Source organism: Sardina pilchardus, chromosome 2 (assembly GCF_963854185.1).
Source record: "Sardina pilchardus chromosome 2, fSarPil1.1, whole genome shotgun sequence".
NCBI lineage: Eukaryota > Metazoa > Chordata > Actinopteri > Clupeiformes > Clupeidae > Sardina > Sardina pilchardus.
In genome coordinates this window covers 30,600,433-30,620,457 of record NC_084995.1, presented here as the reverse complement: position 1 = coordinate 30,620,457, position 20,025 = coordinate 30,600,433, and the positions used below count along the sequence as shown (strand labels likewise).

At 44.4% G+C, this 20,025-nt stretch overlaps 2 protein-coding genes across 2 annotated transcripts; one reads left to right on the top strand and one right to left on the bottom strand.

Annotated features, from left to right (window-relative positions):
- Positions 1-3,306: 3,306 nt before the first annotated feature.
- Positions 3,307-11,886, bottom strand: angptl1b (angiopoietin-like 1b). The gene is made up of 5 exons (XM_062526339.1): positions 11,406-11,886; positions 7,811-8,667; positions 6,816-7,009; positions 5,279-5,549; positions 3,307-5,029 (listed from the first exon to the last, which is right to left on the bottom strand). Exons 2-5 carry the CDS (start codon positions 8,625-8,627, stop codon positions 4,842-4,844), a joined length of 1,470 nt encoding a protein of 489 aa, XP_062382323.1. The 5' UTR covers positions 8,628-8,667; positions 11,406-11,886; the 3' UTR covers positions 3,307-4,841.
- A 1,849-nt stretch (positions 11,887-13,735) lies between these two features.
- On the top strand, positions 13,736-19,716 carry tada1 (transcriptional adaptor 1). The gene is made up of 8 exons (XM_062526316.1): positions 13,736-13,848; positions 14,300-14,391; positions 14,528-14,593; positions 14,710-14,804; positions 15,291-15,509; positions 17,298-17,449; positions 18,763-18,919; positions 19,203-19,716. Exons 1-8 carry the CDS (start codon positions 13,775-13,777, stop codon positions 19,353-19,355), a joined length of 1,008 nt encoding a protein of 335 aa, XP_062382300.1. The 5' UTR covers positions 13,736-13,774; the 3' UTR covers positions 19,356-19,716.
- Positions 19,717-20,025: the final 309 nt, after the last annotated feature.

The window sequence follows — 20,025 nt, the reverse complement described above, 5'->3', positions numbered from 1 at the left end:
GGCTCGCTGTCTGTCAGGGGCTATTTGTGGATGTCTGGAGGCTGATTGGCCCTGACGGTACCTGTTCAGGGATTTCCCAGCAGCGCTCTGCTCCCTGGACAACCACCCGCGGTGTTCCAGAATTGACGGAGTCCCAGCGCAGGGGTGTTCATACCGGCCCAGTGGCTCTGAGTCAGCTCTGTGGGGTTTTTCCATGGGGAGACCCATGCGGGGCCAACAGCCCCCTCAGCTGCCGAGACGGTCGGATTTCTCCCCCTGACAGGGTTTGCTCTTCCTAGGCCAGAGCCAGCTGCTGTGTGCGAGCGCAAGTGTGGTCCAAAGATGTCACCTTAACCCACGCCAGATTTTGGCACGCCGGCCAGCCAGAATGAATGGAGACTCCTGAAAGACAAGCGCCACTCAGAGTTCCTCAAACAAGCTGCTCCAGACATCCACTGGTCTGGACTGGGACCCGGCGGTGGTGGTCAGTGTTCAGACGGGTTACGACTGACGGACAACCAGACCCCGGCAGAGCCGGATAAAGATTTTCCATATGGGGCAAGGGGAGGAGGGCCAATCACAGAGCAAGACAGAATACATGGTCAATAACCTGCACTAACACCCGTTTGGGGTTTAGGCACGCCAAAGTGGGGGAGAATTATGCAAAAGATGAGGTTTTAGTATGTTTACATTGAGTCTACATGCTATTTTCAGACTGGCAGTAGGAATATAATTCTTCTTAATTAATCAAATGCTGATGAGAAATACTGTAGATGTGAAACTTTTTCAGTTTATGATTGTGTGCTATTCTGACAAAGATTTTCTTGATTGATTTATAACTGTACCCTGCTAAATTGAGGTGATGAGTGACCAAAACACAGAGTCAAAACTAAAAGTCAGTTGAAAAACTGCCCTGACAACCAAAAACTGGACCTCTGCTCTACATTCAAAAGGAATGTTTCACTTGAATTGCCTCATTGTTCATCCGCACACATGAGGATCATCCAAAACACAAATCTTCTTGCATATAGGTCTGCCAAGTCAAACCAGGCTGAAATACTACCCATCTTCAAGTGAGTACAATCCAATACCATACATCTACTTACAATGGGCTTGATGCCCAGTTAAGAATAATTAGAAGACGTATGTCATGCTTTGATTCATTTATTCCGTTTTTATATTGCATTTTCTCATAGCCACAATTCAGTATTTAGACAAATATGGCAAATGCAGAAATGCAAAGGTCAAACTGAGTGAGTCAATATATGATTAGGTATGGTAAATAATTATATACATTTCATTGACAATTTGGCAATCAAATAACGCTGAAATATAAGTATTAGGCATTAACATTATGAATTTTCCTCCAAGTCACGAAGGTGCTGCATAGCATAGTTTTAGTTCCTTGACTAAAAGCCAGAACCCTTTTAAGGAATTTTCTTTGGTCCCTCTCTAGCCTGAAGCAATCCTGTTCTGATGTCTGGAGACACTAGTTCTAGCAGTTAATGTTCATGTCAAAAATGTGCCAATTTATTCAGGTCAGTGGGAACTGGACCAACACTAACTGGACCCACTCTCCTCCTCCCCCCTCCTCCTCCCCCCTCCTCCTCCACCCTCCTGCCATTTGAAGATGTGTTGAGCTGCGGCTGGACTGAAATTTCCAGCGGAAGAATGGTTGTTTTCCCTCAGCTTTCAGAAGAGAAACCTTAGGTTCAGTCAGTTTATATCAACACGTTCATGATTTTTTTCTTCATACTGCTCTAAAACTCATCTATGTAGACATCCCAAGCAGCAGCAATTATTAAAATCAAGATCATGACTGTCAAGATCATGACAGAGAGAACATAATAACACCACTTATATTTCTTGCTTAAATTTCATTTCAGTACACATTCTGTCTGTCAGACATTCAGGATGAGAACTGTTCTATCAAGTGTGAATATTTAGTTCATCTCTCACCTTTAGATGTTAAAACAACAACAAATTATATTGCTATCCAACACAAATATTAGCAGAGTGGTGTGGATATAGTGACTCCTCATCTCTAATTTGCAGTGCACCCATATTTGCAAGCTAATCCACTGAAATAAAAGCAGAATAATAAAACCCTGTTCTATGCATATTGAAATGATGGTTGTGGTAAAAATATTTGGCAGATGCTCTTGTCCAAAGTGCTTGAGAGTGTTTTGGTAAATGAGTGTTTGTTAAGACTTTACTGTGCCATTAGATATTCAGCAAACTCTGAAGCTTTAGCTGAAATACTCAATGTCCTGCCTTCTTGGTCATTTTTAAATTGCAGTGACATTAGAGTATACAGACATACAGTATACAGTGTAAATGTACAAACATGGTTGATACAATTCCTCCTTCATGTTATGTGATGAGTTGAGTCATGACCTATTGTTTCATTAATACTGTACGGTTTACCATTGTATCCATGGACCAGTTGCTTGTGTTTAGCATTAATACGGCAGAGTCTATGGCTAACAACCTGTAGGCGGCATTTCTGTGGAACTAATGGATGGCTTGGGTTGAAGCGAGGCTGATAAACCAAAGCCAAGTCCATAAATGAGACGTAAAATAGAACTGCTTTTGGCTCAGATGATGGAGGAATCCTGATCTTGTTTAGTGCTGGCAGCCGTATGAAATGCAATGATTACTCTCCTAAAAATAATAATAACAACAAAAGCACTTCACAGTCACTGGTCCTGTAACAGCAACACTGCTGATATTGGGCATGAAACTCTGACCGTGTTGTTATTCCCCCTGTAGCAACTGGATTCTGAAGGCAGGACTGGCAGTATCCTTTTATATGGTAATAAAGCTTGTTTATAGAGCGTTTATAGTGTGCCTCTATGAGTCTTTGAGTCTTTGCTGGTCTCTTTCTTTTATGAAGCTTATATTTGCTTGAATCACAAGATGACTCGGAGGCATTGGGAGTGTCATGGAGTCGGTTAATCCTTTTCAGACATCGCCGGCTTGCTTGTGACGTTTGGGCACTACAGACAGACTTTGTCCTGTGGCCGTTGTCTGCTCTACAAAGTCTTGTGGGTTGAAAGAGTGTCTGCATCGGGCAGTCAGTTTACTTAGGCTGTGGACACGACATCTCAGTCCACTAGAATCATGTCTGCACCACCATATAAACTTGTGTGCTATTTTAAGGACTTTTTGATTCGGTCTTAATGTATGTGTTAATCGCAAAACTACAAACACTGATTTTAGTGTCATTCTCTTCTTGGATGATATGTACAAAGGGACATTTCTTCATTCAGTTATCATGAAAGACTTACAGTATATAGATATCAATATTCATTCATTGATTTATTAAAGATTTCATCATTCAAAAATGTTCAGGCAATCGCATGACTGGGAGCCCAGTCAAGAGTCAGTAAACATACTAATTAGAATCCCAGTTATGTCTTATCAATGTATATTGTTTATTGAAAGCTCCTCAGCAGACTGTAAGCCTTTGGGCAGAACACACAGAGTACAGTTTCCTGCCATCAAACAAGAGCCATGTTGATGTTCCTCTGGTGATTACAGAGCTTGGGGATTTGTGAGTCTTTTGAATGAAACACACTGAACAAAAACACACACAAAAAAAAATGCTGAGCCCATACGGATGGAAAGAATGTAAATTTCTGTGTTTAAAAGGAAGATTGAAAAAAAATATATTCACGGAAATTTGGAGAGTTTCCATCTCCAATTCCTCCTCAGAGCCACCAGCACCCCCTTGCCTCCCCCCTCTAAACCACTTCTCCCTCCTGTCTGGGTTTCAGCAATGTGGTTCTCGTTGTCTGTTCTGCTGGTTCGTGCTGTAGCTGGCATTTTACATTCTCAAACTGCTGGAGCAAAGAGTAAGTCCTTTAGTTATTTGCGTGCCTTCTGCTTCAGCTCACATTGAAAACGAATTAGCTGTGAGATTTCAATAACATCCGCTATACACAAGCCGGTTGCATCAAACATGATTTGCACTAATTGTTTAAATATATTCCCTGCTGCTAACCGCAGTGTAATATACAACTTTTCCAGAAGTTGTTTTTCTCTGAAATGACATGAATTATTTATGGCAATCATCATTTTTTCTAGGTGTGCAAACAACTATTCACATCTGGAAAACATAACCAGTTTAAATCCTTAAGATACAACATGGCAAGGGCTTTTAGATTATAACCCTTTTAAATAAAGCACATGAGAAAAAACAATAATATGAGTGCATTTGGTACGGCACTGTAAAATCTTTTCCTTCATTCATTCATCCATTCATCCATTCATTCACATGAGTTTGACTTTTTGTTTCTTAAATCCATACGCTTGACAGCATTCACACATCTACCTGTAAGCGCTGATGATGGCAGTGGCGTGGTGGCACTGTATGAGAGTGGCCGAGGCGGCGCCTATGCCATGCCCCAGTTTCTCAGGAGACGTGAGGACTGCACCACCTGCAGGACTCTAGTTTGTCAGGCCCAGAGGGAACGGTGGGGGAAAAAAAGGTGATATCTGCCAGAAACCACTGCTGGCACTGACTTAACCGGTTGCTAGACTGCTGCTCAGATTTTGCTGATGTCTCAAAGTTAGGGTGTTTGGGAAAGGGGGTTGGGGGTGGGGGGGCTACTGATCATCATCAGCTGTACTCCATTTAATCCTCATACCTCCCAAACCTGTGGCAACCACAATACACACACATATACACAGTGAGAATGAGAACGCAATGTCCTGTCCCAGAAAACTGTAAACAAAAGTGAATGGACCATCAAGGATGGAAACTATCGGCAGCACTGTCTCGGAGGTTACGGAAGGGTCGGGGTGCTGAGCAACCCCACCAGCCTTCCCTAAGTCTGTCTGTGTGGAAGTAGGGCCTCTCAGTCAATGGGTCGGATCATCATGCGCACAGCTTTCATGGAGTAGAAGCCACCGCCATAGTCAGCCCAGAAGATGCCGTCCTGGAACTTGCTGCGGTAGACTCCGCCGTTGTACCACACCCCGTTCAGGTTGGCTTGCCCACAGGCGTTGTACCACCACCCGCCCTTATGGAAGTGTGCACAGTTGCCTGTGACAGAGCAAACAGGAAAAGTTAAACTCAGACAACACACTCTGAAAATGATCAATCATTTGTCAAACATTTGCAATAAAAACTCCATTCTCCACTGACATAGGCCGCATATTGTATCATATCAAACCTGATAACTCTGATAAATGTATGGGTTAGGGTTAGGGTTAGGGTAACCCAGCTTTAGTTATCCATCCTAACAGCCATTAAGACTGGGACTAAAGAATGTAGACTAAGTAAGACCTCCACCTGAGAAGGCGTCCTTGTCCCGGTCCAGGGTGGTGAACTGCTTCCCGTTGTGACTGGTCAGCGAGTCCCCCGCGTTGCCCTGGTAGGTGCCCAGCCGCAGGCGGTACGACTCGCTCTCCGGCTCCAGGTGGAAGCTGCTGTACTCTGCGTAGACCTTCTTCTCTGTCCAGTCCTCCATCTCCACCAGCAGACGGTAGTCGCCCTGCTTGCCCAGGTTGTAGATGTGCTCCAGGCCAAGCCAGTACTCACTGTCTATGTTGCCAAAGCCTTTCTGGAAGAGGATGAGAGGTATTTTTTTTTTTATCATATATGGAACAGTAGTGTAAATATTTATAATAGTTACGGGAGAGTCAGCACATGGTTCCTAATGTCTGGCAGGACATTGCTTTGTGTTTTGCACATTTCAGAATCGGCAGTGGAAAAATCTCCCAAATGCTGACTGTGTGATGTTATCTCCAGGTCTTCTTTCAACCACAAACAAATTTTGCATGATTATTTGTCAGCCTGGCTCGAATGGTCACGTTGTGTAACTGTACTTAATTTGTGGTTGGCTTTTCCCTTAAAAGCACCAGGGTAATCCAAGCCTATAGATTCGTCTTTGTGGGGGAATGTGCTCTAGCCCTAGACGCTGATGATGAATGAGCTAGGGTTTTGTGTGCGGCCCACTTTGCTGGCATGTGTGTGTGTCTGAGTGTCTGTGTGTGTGCGTGTGTGAGTGTGTATGAGAGAGAGAGAGAGAGAGAGAGAGACTCAGAGAGAGGCTGAAGGCAGAGGTGCACAGGCAGGCAGAGGCACAGCTTTCCATATGCTGGCGACAACATGAATCAACACTGAATCACCCCGTGTCAGTTTAGAATAAGTCCATCTTGTCTTCCAGTGTTGACGTTTTGGGGCCAGGCAAGCCGGTGGTTTGGACAAAAGCAAAGGGAATGTAGATTGTGCCTTCCGCTTTGGCCATCTAACATTTCATGAGAGGAGCTCTGATAAATAACCTTTGGATTTATAAGCAAAAGCTCAGGTTACATCAGGTTTTTTCATTTGGATCCCACCACTCATTTACAGAGTATTCTCCAAGGCGACAGTAAGATTGTTGTGACTCAACCTATAGTGAAAATCTAGGACACTGGACCAAGTGAACAATACAGCCTTTGTGAATCAGATGATTACTTTGTCTGATTCATAAGAAATAATTCATTTCAGCTGCAGATATTGCCTTTTTCTCTTTGGTCATAAAACTCTGACTTCCCTGAAGAATCCGGTCCAAATTTTCTTCTCACACATCCTGCATTAAGCTGGTTGGGCAACACAACACACAACACAAACACACATCAAAACAACATCAACACAACATCACTTCAAGATGCCTATCTGTTGAACCAATAACCATTCAAGCTTTTTGTCTCTGTTCAAGTTTATGTTCAAGCTAGGATCTGTTAAGCACACATATTTTATGGTGCTATTCAAACAAAATGTAATTAAAATCCCAAACCTGTTTGCCTAATATAAAACATGAACTGTAGCACCACACCACAATCACCTTGTAGCTCTCCCAGTTCCTGAAGAAGTTGACCGAGCCGTCCTTCCGCCTCTGGATGACCGTCCAGCCGCCGTTGTCCATGTCGTGCTCGCACCAGGCCTGCACAGCCTGCTCGCTGCCGTCTGGCTTCAGAACGAACATCCCGCTGGTGCTGTGGCCGGCCTGCAACGCCTGGAAGCAGTCCCGAAACGGCCCTGCTCCAATAAGGAAACCAGACGGACAGAATAATAGACATGGGCAATATATGCCTCTTTCAACAGCTATTATGCCTTTACTATATATAGGAGAGGGGTTGAGGCTTGTATTGGTGTTTTTGTAGCTGGCCTTAATGTGTTTTCCATGTTTCATAGGGTGGAATGCAGCTGGTTTCTTTTTCCTATTGACCTGTGACAATAGCTTTGAGTTTTCCTATTTTTTTTATATCATAGGCAGGTAGTGGGTAGTCCACACACACGCGATGGAATTTAAGACCAGCGGTTCGCCTGAGAAACTGAAACCCCTTTCGCTGAGGCGCTGTGCCTCTCCTGTCATGGAGAGGGGCAGGAGCAAGGAGTAGCAGCTACTTTGTGGTTGGAGAAACCAGAAGGAAACCAAGTCCTTGGGATTTTTTGCCGCTGCAGCTGCATTAAAAACCCACAAGTTTTGTTTTCCTTGGGCGCAGACAATCAGAATGTGTCAAGAAGATCACTGGATTGGTAGACGTATACAGTGTGCTACCTTACCATAGCTTGTTTATCCGACTGCAAGCATAAGAAAATTACATTCAATATTTGTATTAAAGAGGTGTAAAAAGGCTACATCCTGCCAGATTAGTTATCCAAAAAACGACCATACTATGGCAGTGTTGTAAAGGCTCAAGCTCAAGGTCTCGTCCACAGCTATGTGCTATAGGGGCCTGAACAGACCCCACTACCAGAAGAGCGACTGAGCCAAGGGAAAGATACACAGGCTTTACAAGACTGCCTCAGAATGGCGCTCTCTTCTGGCTCTCGTACCTTCTGAGCTGAAGTTGCCCTCAGGCGGTTTCAGGACGTCCGCAGTGCTCCCAGTGGGCGCGGGGCCGGCCCCGGCCCGGGAGCCCCTGTCTCGGGGAAAGGCCCGCCCGTGGTCCCTCTGGATCTCGTTGAAGTAGCGGGGCACGTGCACCGGGATGTTCTCCGGCACCACCTGCACGAGCGGCGGCCCGCCGGCCTCGGGCCTCCGGCTGCCGAACACCTGCATGCAGCGCTCCTCCAGCGCGCCGATCAGCACCGACTGGTTGTTGACCACGCCGGCCAGCGCGGAGAAGCGCGCCTCCAGCTCGCGGTAGCGCGCGGCCAGCCGCAGCGACTCGGCGGTGGCGTTGAGCACGCGGCCCTCCAGCAGCGCCAGCTCCAGCGAGTTGTCGCGCTTGCGGATGATCTCGTGCAGCAGCTGCATGTAGAGCTGCGTGACGCGCGAGTTCATGTTGCGGCTCTCCTTGCGCAGCAGCTTCATCTCGTTCACCAGGTTGCCGTCCACGTCCACCGACAGCCGCAGCGCGTCCATCTCCCGCTGCTGCTTGGACAGGAGCTCGCGCACGTCCGCCACGTCCATGCGCGTCACCCGGTCCTTGTCCGGCAGCGCCGGCCCCTTGGTGGCGCAGATGGGGCCGGTGATCTTCTGCTCGGGGACCAGGAAGGTGTAGGAGCACTTTTTCGGGGCGCCCTCGGCACCGTCGGCCGGCGCCCTCCGCCTGCGGGCCAGGAGGGGTCCCCGGGAGAGGCCATCCGCCTGACTCCAACAAGACACGAGGAGGAGGACACAGAGGAGGCCCTGGACGCTCGGCCCCATTGGCACTGGTTCAAATGCTGTCAGCCTACTTGGTTCTCTCCTGGAATCAGAATAATGATTGTGATCATTATGGTTATTATAAGGTCCGCCAGATCCCTTACAGTACAGCCCACATTTATCATTACACTCAAAGAAATACAAGCATTAGTGTGTCTAGAAATGAGGGATGATTTAATGTGCAGTATTTGAGCAAGTACTGTAGTCATAGTCATTAAATTGTCAACATGATTCAACAAATTCTGGTAATCTGAGGAAACTTCTCAATGTTAGTATGGACACCATACTTTACGAGTTTACGGGAATAGAATAAAGTGTCTGAGGAGGACTGGACCTAATGGCCTGACCTTACTTTTCCTCCCTCTCTGAGTTATGTCACAGACAAGTTTGTTTAGGACAGAAAGACTCCGGACTCTGGACTCAAGCCTATTAATACTAATTCACCACACAGTAAACCTGTTGACCCTCTACAGTTGTATATACAGAAGTGAATGATGGTCGCTCATGATGATGGTCATTTCCTTTCTTGGATGAGGCCTCCGTCTACTTAAAGGGGCTTTGTGTTTTTATTAAAGATATAGAGCAGTGACAGCTTCATCTAGCTCCTGCAACGATTTAATTTGCGTTTGATGACAAAAACCATGCCCTGCTTCTGGCAGCGTCTTCTGGTGAGCACTAAGAAAGGAGCGGATGACGCACGGGCCCTTACTTTGTGAGTAATTGTTTTTCTAACCTATTTTTGGAAAGGATTTTATTGGTCTTGACAGTGAAAGAAAACCAGCTGCTGGTGTGAAATCCGTCTTAGCAGAAGAAAAAAGAAAGAGATCTTTCGAAAGAGGTCTTTGGGACAGCAGGTTGGCACTGGTGCTGACACATTTCCACAGGGGATGAGGTATGCCCATCTCAATGAAGTGTGGCTCTGACAGGGTGCAAACCTATGGACCATGATCACACAGGCTACCATCTGGACCGCTCTCATAGTATTGCAATACACTTTTCTGCTGCGCTCAGGAGCAAATCATATATTTTTTTTCAAAACAGCATTCATCAACAGGCACTTTCAATCATCCCTGCGGTTCCCAGAAAATATTTAGCACTGGAAGTGGACCATTCTGGCAAGGTCTGAAAACCAAAAGTGCTGCAGAAGCGAAAGAGTCTACTTCATCATTGTCAACAAATAGTGATTGGGGGAAGTCGCCAGGCCTCCCTGATGTTAAGGAAAATAAATAAAGCCGTATTACATCTTCCGTGTGATTGACTTCCACCCAAAAACATCAGATGGCTCACATTTGGCCCTGAAATTGATATCAAGTGGGCCAACTGAAAATGTCCTGTCACTTGTGTAATTTGCAGAAGTAGGGAGAGTTTATAGCAGATGAGGTAAATGTGCTTTGGTTTAAAAGAGCAGTGGGAATAAGCTTGATGCTTTATTAGATGACTTTATTTAGACGACATTGAGAGATATAATGTGACAGGGGCGCCACACATCTAGCCAATGTGATTGACATTGTTTCATACTTAAAGCCCATATTTAAAGTACCGTTTATAAACAATAATGTGTCAGATAAAATCTTTTTTTGTCTGTAGTATTTAAAAGGACCTTTTAGACATTTCCCATGTTACCTGGTTGGTACGCCGCGTGTTAATGCCTCACATGGTCTTGTTGACTTGCTGGGCAACTCTCCAGACAAATACAAATGTAATGTATGCCAAAAGCTGTAAGCTTAGGAGGGGTTTTCAGGCGCCCTTCTCTCAGTTGCTCTCCAATGATCATGTTATGTCATCTGGTCTAATCAGAGGACCATAAATGTTTCAAGCAACGTAGCCACACATGAGGAACTGTATAACTGTCCCACTAGCAACACTGATAGAGACAATCATCCATGCTGATCCCTGCTGGACAGTCTAGTGTTTCTCTAAGGTGTGGACAGATCTTAATACAGGCTGTGGCTGTTAAGACTATGGTTTTCTTCTCATAGCCTTATAGACGCACAGACATTGGTCACCCAAGGTATCCTGGACTGCTCTCCAGCAGGCCTATTGTGACTGCAGGGTTCGGTTTCAGCCGAGCACAAAACCACCTGGTTCAACAAATTATCTCACTTCCTCGCGGACAGGAGGTGCCGAATTTCTCTCAATTGAAAACATGATTAGTTGAGTCGGTCTGCTTTGGGCTCAGCACGGAATTGAGGCTCCGTCTCACACGCCTGCAGACGCTGACGGGGAAGGCAGCCGGTCATCATATTTCACCCTTCTAGCCTTTAAGGTCTGGAACCTCCTCTAAATGTGTCTGATGAATATCTTTTTTTTCTCTTTCTTTTTTTTTTTAACTCAATACTTATGGTCTCTGTTAGTGAGACAATGCCATTTTTCTTCCACATGAACCAATGAGATATAATCATCTATTTTCCTTGAACATAATTCATTTTCCTTGATCTATCTTCAGTTTATTGCATTTTTAAAATCTGTCTTCAGTGACAACCAGGAGAGATCATGGCATGACTGCAGGTATGTGAAAAAATGAGACGGAAAACATCACATTTTTGTAAAAAAAAAAAAAGACTCTTTGTAAAGAAATAGCAAAAAGCAAAAGACATGCCACGCACCCAAACAGCACACTGCAACATCTCTAAATCAGGACTAACCTCCTCTCATGGGGAATTTCACCCCTGACCTCGTGGGTGCTAGCGCCATCTCCGCCAGCTGAGCAGCAGAAACAAAGACAGTTTTGCGGTTCATGGCTAGAACCGAATAAAGGAACAAAAACGAGTGAGTACTTACCCCAGAGGAAGCGCTGCACAGAGGAGTTTGTCTTGTTGCGCTTAACTGCTTAAAATAAACTACTCCTATTTACATACACAGTTGGGTCAGTTTGTCAAGTTGAATTGCCAGGAGCACAGGTAACAGCATAGTGTTCCATCCAGTGTTGTCTCCTCAGTGTCTACCTGCCTGAAGCATCCCTCTCTGGTTGCCAAGTGGGCTCACACTGACTAGCCTGGACTTAGTCAGTCCTGATGGGCTTTCGCCTTTGTCGAGAGTAAGGGGTGCCCAGCCTGCTACGTCTGATGTCATTAGGGCTTTCGCAGAAAAACACGACTCCTCCCCACGTTTCCCCTCTGAGCCGGATCCCACCTCTTTAGTCAGTCAGGAGATGGGGGAATGTGCTTACTGACATCCCAGTGCAGGAGGAGATGAAGGAGCAGGAGACAGAGGGAACCCACAGCACTTCTTTACTCTTGTGATAACAAGCCTCCTAAATGGTTTAAGCTGTTGGAATAAACACACACACACACAGAGAGAGAGAGAGAGAAAGAGAGAGAGAGACACACACACACACACACACACACACACACACACACACACACAAACACACACACCTGTGTCTCTCCCTAATGCCTTCAAGCTGATTTTTTTTTCTGAGGCATCTATTTGGGTATATCTTGGTGTTTCTTTCACTCATTATCATGAGATTATGTTTTCAAGCACAAACAATTGGGCTCACTGAGTGAGTTGCGTGCATGCACAGCATACGCTCCTGTGGTTTCGCTGCCCCTATCCTTTTACATCCCCGGCAACTCAGGATGTCAAGCAGAGCGCAGCATTTTCTCAACTCCCCGCGCTCTGCTGAAATGCAATGTGCCATTGTTGTTCAACGTTAGCGGTTGTGACTCATGTCGTGAACTTGTTTAATGTGTGTTCTTTGAAGTGTGTCTATACCCAGGAATCGTCGTTTTGTCGCTGCCTCTAACGTTTACTGCGGGCTTTTGATTGTGCTGCAACACAACAGAAAATTGGTGGGATTTAAGGGATTTCGCAAAAAGACTCATTTTTTTACAGAGCCACTGGCGAAATGTTAAATGCATATGAGTGGAAACAGATCTGTGAAGCATGCAGAGGGAAGATCTAAGTAACCTCAGTAAATCTCAATATAATGATACTGGTAATGTCCACAACATGTCACTTGAATTCTTCTATGTTTGTTTCTACAAATATCTTTTCAGAAGGCTATTTAGTATTTAGGCTGTGTCATACGAAAAGATCAGTTATAGGCTGCTGTTTGAACCATTTTCATCATTTCAAATAGCCATTGAGTAGAACTGAATTAGCATAATTGAATGCACATGTGCAACTGGAGGGTGTGAAAGACTACCTCCTCTTGACTTAAAATGTGCTGAAAAGCAAACACTCTAAGGAAACTGCCAGGCTCCATTGAGGGGTTCATCAATTTGAATTCCAAATTGCTTGTGACAAAAACATGCTGTCACACAGTCGAAAAGGACTTTCATATAGTGTTTTAAAGACTCAAATAAAGTGTCAAAGTGTCAAGTCTGCTGTACAGACGAGATTGGTCTGAATTTGAATTAGGATTTTGTAGTAGGATTTAAGTAACCATTTATTCCTTTCTAAGGTTGGAAAAATCAACTGCCAAGTTACTACTCACTGCTTTTCTTGCCACTTTCTGTGTTGTTCTTGTGTGAAATATGGACATGATTAAAAACATAGGTGCTGCAAAACATCCTAAAACCTTAATCAGGATTCCGTTTGGCAAATCTGCAACAATACAAATAAGAAAAGAAAAGAAAGAAACTTACTAAATACTACTATATGGTTTATAAATGATAGGAAACTTGTGCAATAGGCTACTATATCAAAGGAAACTTATATGAATACAATAAGTAAAGGGGTAATGAATAGTTAAATGTATATACATCAAATATGGTCAATATGCACTCACTTACTCATTTTGTGACACTCCAACAAGTACTTCAGTTCTCTCTCTCACACACACACACACACACACACACACACACACACACACACACACACACACACACACACAGAGCCTATGGGCTATATGTAAAGATTTTTTTTTTTTTTAATGGTTCAATATATTGGTTTGCATTTGAATAGATGGGCCTTTCGGTGTATTTGCTTTACAGATGTTTGCACTCCACACTCCACAAATATCGGTAAAGCAAATGCGCCCTCTGCTGGAAAGAAAATGTCACAGTCAACCTTGGTTAATGTCCCAAATGTACTCCCGGCCAATAGATGGCAACAATGTCAAAATATTTGTACAGCAAAGAGTGTACTAACTGGTGGCGAAAAATACTGTTTTTTGATGTTGCTGCGGCGGGATAGGAGTCGCAATGGCAGCTCATGCTAGCGAGTTGGAAATAGCAAAGAAAAACTTAACTGATGCCATTGGGGACAATGTCAAACAGTGAGTACCAACAGAAGATTAATTGTGATAACGTTAGTCAAAGTTCAGATTGTTAGCTTGTTCTCTAGCCTATGTAACTCACAGCATCAAGCCTGGCTAGCTAACTAGCCAAGTGGGATTACAACAACGTTATAATTTTGGACAGAGATGATAATGCAAACACATTTTTTAGAAATACTTTAGCTAGCATTAGTCGGGCTGTTTTAACTTACCCCGTAATTTGAAGTCGTGGTAGTTAGTTAGATGTGGTTAGTTCCTTGCCACTCGAAATTCATTGCGTCTCTGTTTATCACAAATCATCGGTGCAATGAGAAGTGACAGTCAAAAAAGAAGTGCAACATTAACAGCATGCCCTTCTGTGAACTCTGCGTTTGTGGCCAGGTCATATTGAGTATTTGTGAAGGCAACACACATGTGCAACGTCACATGCTATTATTTCATGTCATTGCAGTTATTGGGCAAACCTGAAACTTTGGTTCAAGCAGAAAATCAGCAAAGAAGAATTCGACATCGAGGCACGACGTCTCCTTGCTCAGGATAATGGTATGAAAATATTAAAATCTTATGATCATGACTGTGGTTTGATGGCTTTGCCTCCAACGTGTTTCCACCTAATATAACAATCTCACTTGGTTGTTTCACGTTGTGTTCATTGAAATAATATGCTTGTGTTCCCCAGTTCACGTCCACAACGACTTCCTGCTGGCAATTTTGACACGATGTCAGATTATTGTGTCCACACCAGGTAAGATTTTGCATGCATGTTTCCCCGGGTTCTTCTGGAGTCATTTTGTAATTTGCACGCGTCTTACAAACAGGTGAATTGTTTATGTAGTTCTACTTCTCTGTTATATTCTGTAGAAGGAGGTTCATTGCAGTGGACAGGTGGATCTGCCTCCAAGCCTGGGAAGCCTAAAGGAAAGAAGAAATGTTCCTCTGTGCGTCAAAAATTTGATGTAAGATCACTAAATCTGAAGTCCTTGAAATATGTATGCACTGACTTTTGAATTTCCTCATTTTCAAGGGCTCATGTTGGTCTGTCTTGTAAGGTTATCTTCCTGCCGTAATGTAACATTTATGCATTATGGATAGATGCATAGACGCTTGATTGGTCAGGATGACCAGACTACTTTAGTATTTCAATTTCACTGTTTTCATTGATCAGTATAACAGTGAGCACTGAGCAGTTGAATAGTTGAATTCTTGAATTCTAGTTGAATTGAATTCTTGAATTTCCCCTTGGGTATCAATAAAGTATCTATCTATCTATCTATCTATCTATCTATCTATCTAGTTCTTGCCTAATTCAAGCTGTTGCTTAAGTTATTTCCAGTCATGGACAACCCTGGAACATTTCCTCCCACTTCAGTGTGTGTGTGTGATTCCTCCTCTGATGACTTGTCCTTTAATCTCACCTGCACCCCTCTGCTTCCTTCCCGCAGCACCGCTTCCAACCTCACAACCCGCTGAGCGCAGTGCAGCCGTTCTGTGTGCGGGAGCCGGGCCCCGGGGTGGAGGAGGAGGAGCTGCGCCTCAGCGCCCACACGCTGCTGCTGCCCACGCGCGGTCAGCTGGAGGCCCGCATGATCGTCACCGCCTTCGAGATGGGCCTGGACAACGTGACGGAGGACGCCGTCAGCAGCATGACCTGTGCTCTGGAGGTACGTTTTGCTACTAAGCTGCTCAGGCTGCCGAAACAAACGTCTCTAGTGTAGACTGTCACCAAAGATCCTTCATTACTATCAAGATACCGTAATTTCCCGACTATTAGCCGCGGCTTATACATTGATTTTGCAAAATTTCTTCCGCTATGAGGTTAATACAGGGGTGCAGTTAATATGGTGTTAATATGGTTTTGTTTCTTTTAACTTGCATAAAACACTGTTCTGCGGCTTATACACAATTCAGATTATATGCAGGAAATTAGTGTACTGCAACGCAATTCGTTACTATGGGAGCAAATCAGGACAGAGGCTAGACTGTCACTACTGAAAAAAAGCTAGACTCCTATGACTCTCATGTGTACAACTGTAACTGTTATATGATAATAAATGGTAAGTCCCTGATTCTTATCCAGTAAACATCTTGTCAAGTTCATTGAATTGCTCCTCGCGGTCCAGTCAGTGGATGGCTTGTTTACGCAGCCTGGTGAAGGTGGGAAGGATAGGTGTTCCAGGGCTTCCTTTAGCATAGGGCACACCGAAGCATCCTTTATGAAAGCAAAGGAGAGTGACACCTCACAAGTCCTTGTGCCAGATAGCACAAACCTATTAACGTGAATCAATGGTACGGGTCCGTCTTCTCATCATTTAGTAGCCTAGTGTAAGTGTAGTCTGTTCGCACTGCGTTTGTCCTTTCCTAAGTCCTTATGAATTCTTCATATCTTTTGATGGAAAATATCATGAGGTCAAGGAATATTGGATAGGATGAGATGATGGGAGGGAAAATGCAACACACCCATTAGATCCAGTCCATTAGACTGTTGCCATATTGGTAAAATTACTTCCTTCTCTGGAGACAGATATTTTTTTCTCTTGGTTCTCCTTCAACTTTTAAGTGTCACTCCAGTGAAGTTTTTGTGTGTTTGTTTTTAGTTGTAAATTAGTCTGATGCTACGTGTTAAACATCAAGCCTCTAGTGCTGAAGTGCTGTCATGCTTTCATATAGGGATTTATCGGTCCTTCCTTCCTTCCTCGATCCTCGTTCACCGGAAATCGCTCACAGTCGACGTCATTAGGACATCTCATTCATGTAATTGCAACCAGAGGAGGCAAGACCATAGACCGAGTTCATCGGGCTTCGTTCCTCCATCCTCCGCTCGTTACTTCACAAATTCATTAGTAGGAGGGACTATGACCGGGGGAAGGATCGAGGAAGGAAGGACGGACCGATAAATCCCTATATGAGAGGCACCCATAGACATATACGTGGGCAACATTGTGACTGCTTTGTGTTGATATTTCCCTTGTTGGATAAATCCTTGGGGCTTCATTACGGAAAAATATTCTAACTGCTTGCGCTATCTTGACTTTAGTTGCAAAGTTTGGAAAAGGAAATCCTATCCTCTTCCTATTACAGAAGCAAATCCGAAACTCATGGTTGTGTCCTATCTTGTCTTAACTTAAGAAATCCTGACTGTAAATGTCAATAAGATGATTATATCGACACTCGTCTTGTCATGCCTGTGCCAGTGTGCCGTGGACCAACACCAGTCTGCCACAAGGAGACTGCTGGTCTGCGGAACTGCAGAGTCAAATTATGTCCGCTGCTTCTGTCGCTCATCTCTGATCATTTGCTGCGCAATTGATCAAGGAACCACAGACCGACATTAAATATGTTTCCCCAGGGATCAGGGAAGGGAATAGTGTAATTACATTGCCGTTGTTGAACTCCTGTCAACAGCCTTTTACCAGAATTTTCTGACCTCCCCTCCCTATGTTTTCATACAGGTCCATCTAAAAGATGTCATCACCGCTGTGGTCTCCAGGAGGAAAGCCTATCGTCTGCGTGATGGTCATTTCCAGCATGCCTTCAGCAGTGACATCACACCTCAACCATATTTGAAAAACAGTGTGGCAGCTTACCAAAGTGTCATGGAGTGGTGAGTTTTTGAGCAATATCCTGTCATTACAGATTGTAACCATAGACAAAACTGATCTTATTTTGAGTTTACCGTCTCTCAACCAGAGCCAGGGAGGAGTTCATGATGGACAAAACATTGCAAAGCATGATTCAGTGCAAACAATGGGCGTTGGAAAAAGCTGCTGTTCTCTCCTCTTTTTGAAAATATTCCCAGCCTGTAATATATAAATAAATATAGGTTTAATGTCCTTTTCAATCTTATATTTTATCTGTGAATGGTTTCAGGTGGATATGCCGTGCTCACTGCCTTTTTAATACAGCAGTGGGGTGTCCTACGAAGCTCGATTAGTGGGTTAGCGACTAGCGAGGAATGTTGCACTCAAAGCCATGGTATGCTGTCATACAAAAGTGGATTTGTTTTAGCGTCACTGTATCACCATGGTATCTTATGCTCGCAACCAAACCTGGTCGGGAGCAGGTTATGTGCTAAGTTATAGCTCAAAGCGTGAAAAATCACCGCCCTCTGACTAATCCTACTGACCAATCAATTATATTGAAAAATGAAGTCATCTCACGTGTGAGAATCTGTCATGTATCTACTGGAGCAGCTCCGCCTCTTCAAATGTTGCGCATGCAGATATATCACTACTATGGACACGCATACCACACAATATATGATGACCGTCGATTTTTTGATGTTATATGTTAGACACTAAAAAAGACCACCCTAGATTTCGCTACCGCTGATAAATGCGGAAGTAATCGTTGTTTAACCTAGGCTGTCTTGTGCATCTCCTCGTTTCCGATTGGTCAAAGTCACCCCAACCACGAGAACGCGCACAGATCTGAGCTGAAAGCCTAGTTTAGGATAGCTTAACTTAATACCCGAGTTAAGGCTTTGTGCAGCCTCGATATTTCTAGATAGCCTAGATAGCCTAGATATGTCTAACTTCTTTCGTAGGATACCCCACAGGTGTTTTGTATACATGTTGATGATGATGGGATTTCCTCGGACACACCCATCTGACCTCAAAAGCCAGTTGCACATCGTTACACACTGTTGCGACCAAACATATTGGTCCATCAGGAAACCATAGCAAAACTATGCAAAGCATTTTGATGTTGGGCTTGCCCCAGGTTATTTTCACCGAGGTCAAAGTCTACCAAAAGTGATGGTGAACTCGGTGAACTTTCCACGATTTTGCTATCAGTTGCCTGTACGACCTGCTCTGTGAAGATAAAACGTTCCCAAAGGCTCATATTAAACATTTGCCAGGCCTCGACTGGGACGGCCGCTCTGATTGTTGCCCCATTGTTCTCCATCTCCAATAGCCCGCCTCCCAGCGCCTCGCTTCCAGTAGGCCCGCCCCCTCAGGTGTCACCAGACGAGGCTGAACAGCAGGCAGCGCTCCTATTGGCCTGCTCCGGTCACAATCTCCCTGCCCCTCTGCCTCCCATTAACATGTATGACTTACTGGAAGCATTGCAGGTATGACTCAAGCTTTAATACGAGGAAGCTGCTGTTGTGTCATATATAATGCCCACAGTGACATCGATTTGTTATTACTCTTTCTCTCTTTGTGATTCCATGTTTTTATACCTCAGTTCCAATATGAATATATTTCAATGAGCCCTGGTGAAAATAAGTTGTGTCTATTAGTATAATGGGTTGGTTGATCATTCATATGTCTGACTTTGGAAATCTGGAAGTGTGGGTTTTTTTGGTACCCTACCCTAAGAATTGTTTTCTCTCCTCACACCTGGGATGGCAGGTGCATCGGCGGGTCATGCCTTCTCACACCATGTACGCCCTGAACATGGAGCGCATCCTGGCCAGGCTGTGGCACCCCAGTCACGAGGAGCTGGAGCAGGACCGCGTGCATCGCCAACGGCTCGCTGCCAAGGAAGGCCTGCTGGTCAGCTGAGACCACTGCGCTCCATCTGGGGCAGTGGCCCGTGCCCAGGCACCGGGGCTCCTACAGGACTGGTACATCCCTGGCGACTTTACCAGGTTGGACTTTTGAGGAAGCCACGTATCGCACACACGGTGCAAAGTTGAGGCCCAGCGTCACTGTCACGGACCGGTGGGTTGTCCCTCTGTGCTGGTGCTGATGTTTGTAGGCCCAGCAGCTCTAGGTTTGAGGCCCCCGGTGGGTGGATTATCAGTAATGTTGTTTTCCTAACTATATTCGTACCTGTTTTTTTTGTAAATATCTTTATATTTGTTTTATAGCCATACAAAACACCTAGAGGAAAATAAACTGCAAGAGCAAAAAACACCACTAAGTAGCTTGAATGGGTAATTTATTTGATGTTTATTTCTTATCAGATGCTTTTGTCCAATAGGAAATAGTATTATTGAAGAATCAGGTTTTCGGTTTTTGTGTGTGTGCTGTCCAGTGTGATATACAGTATCATTATTGAAGAATCAGGTTATCTGTTTTTGTACTTGTATCTAGTGATGGAATTTTCCATCATAATTTTTTACTCAAGGAGGTGAAGCATCATATTTACGCAAGCAGGTGAATTCGAGCATTTTGTGTGGTGTGAGCTTCTAGGAAATATTTTTTGAATGAATACATTCAAATAATTGGT

Coding starts and splice junctions, on each gene's coding strand:
- angptl1b (XM_062526339.1), bottom strand. CDS start 8,627: ATGGGGCCGAGCGTCCAGGGCCTCCTCTGTGTCCTCCTCCTCGTGTCT. Junction 5,550..6,815: donor GGAACTGGGAGAGCTACAAG/GTGATTGTGGTG, acceptor ATCCTCTTCCAG/AAAGGCTTTGGCAACATAGA. Junction 5,030..5,278: donor GGACAAGGACGCCTTCTCAG/GTGGAGGTCTTA, acceptor GCTCTGTCACAG/GCAACTGTGCACACTTCCAT.
- tada1 (XM_062526316.1), top strand. CDS start 13,775: ATGGCAGCTCATGCTAGCGAGTTGGAAATAGCAAAGAAAAACTTAACT. Junction 14,805..15,290: donor CTGTGCGTCAAAAATTTGAT/GTAAGATCACTA, acceptor TCCTTCCCGCAG/CACCGCTTCCAACCTCACAA. Junction 18,920..19,202: donor ACTTACTGGAAGCATTGCAG/GTATGACTCAAG, acceptor CTGGGATGGCAG/GTGCATCGGCGGGTCATGCC.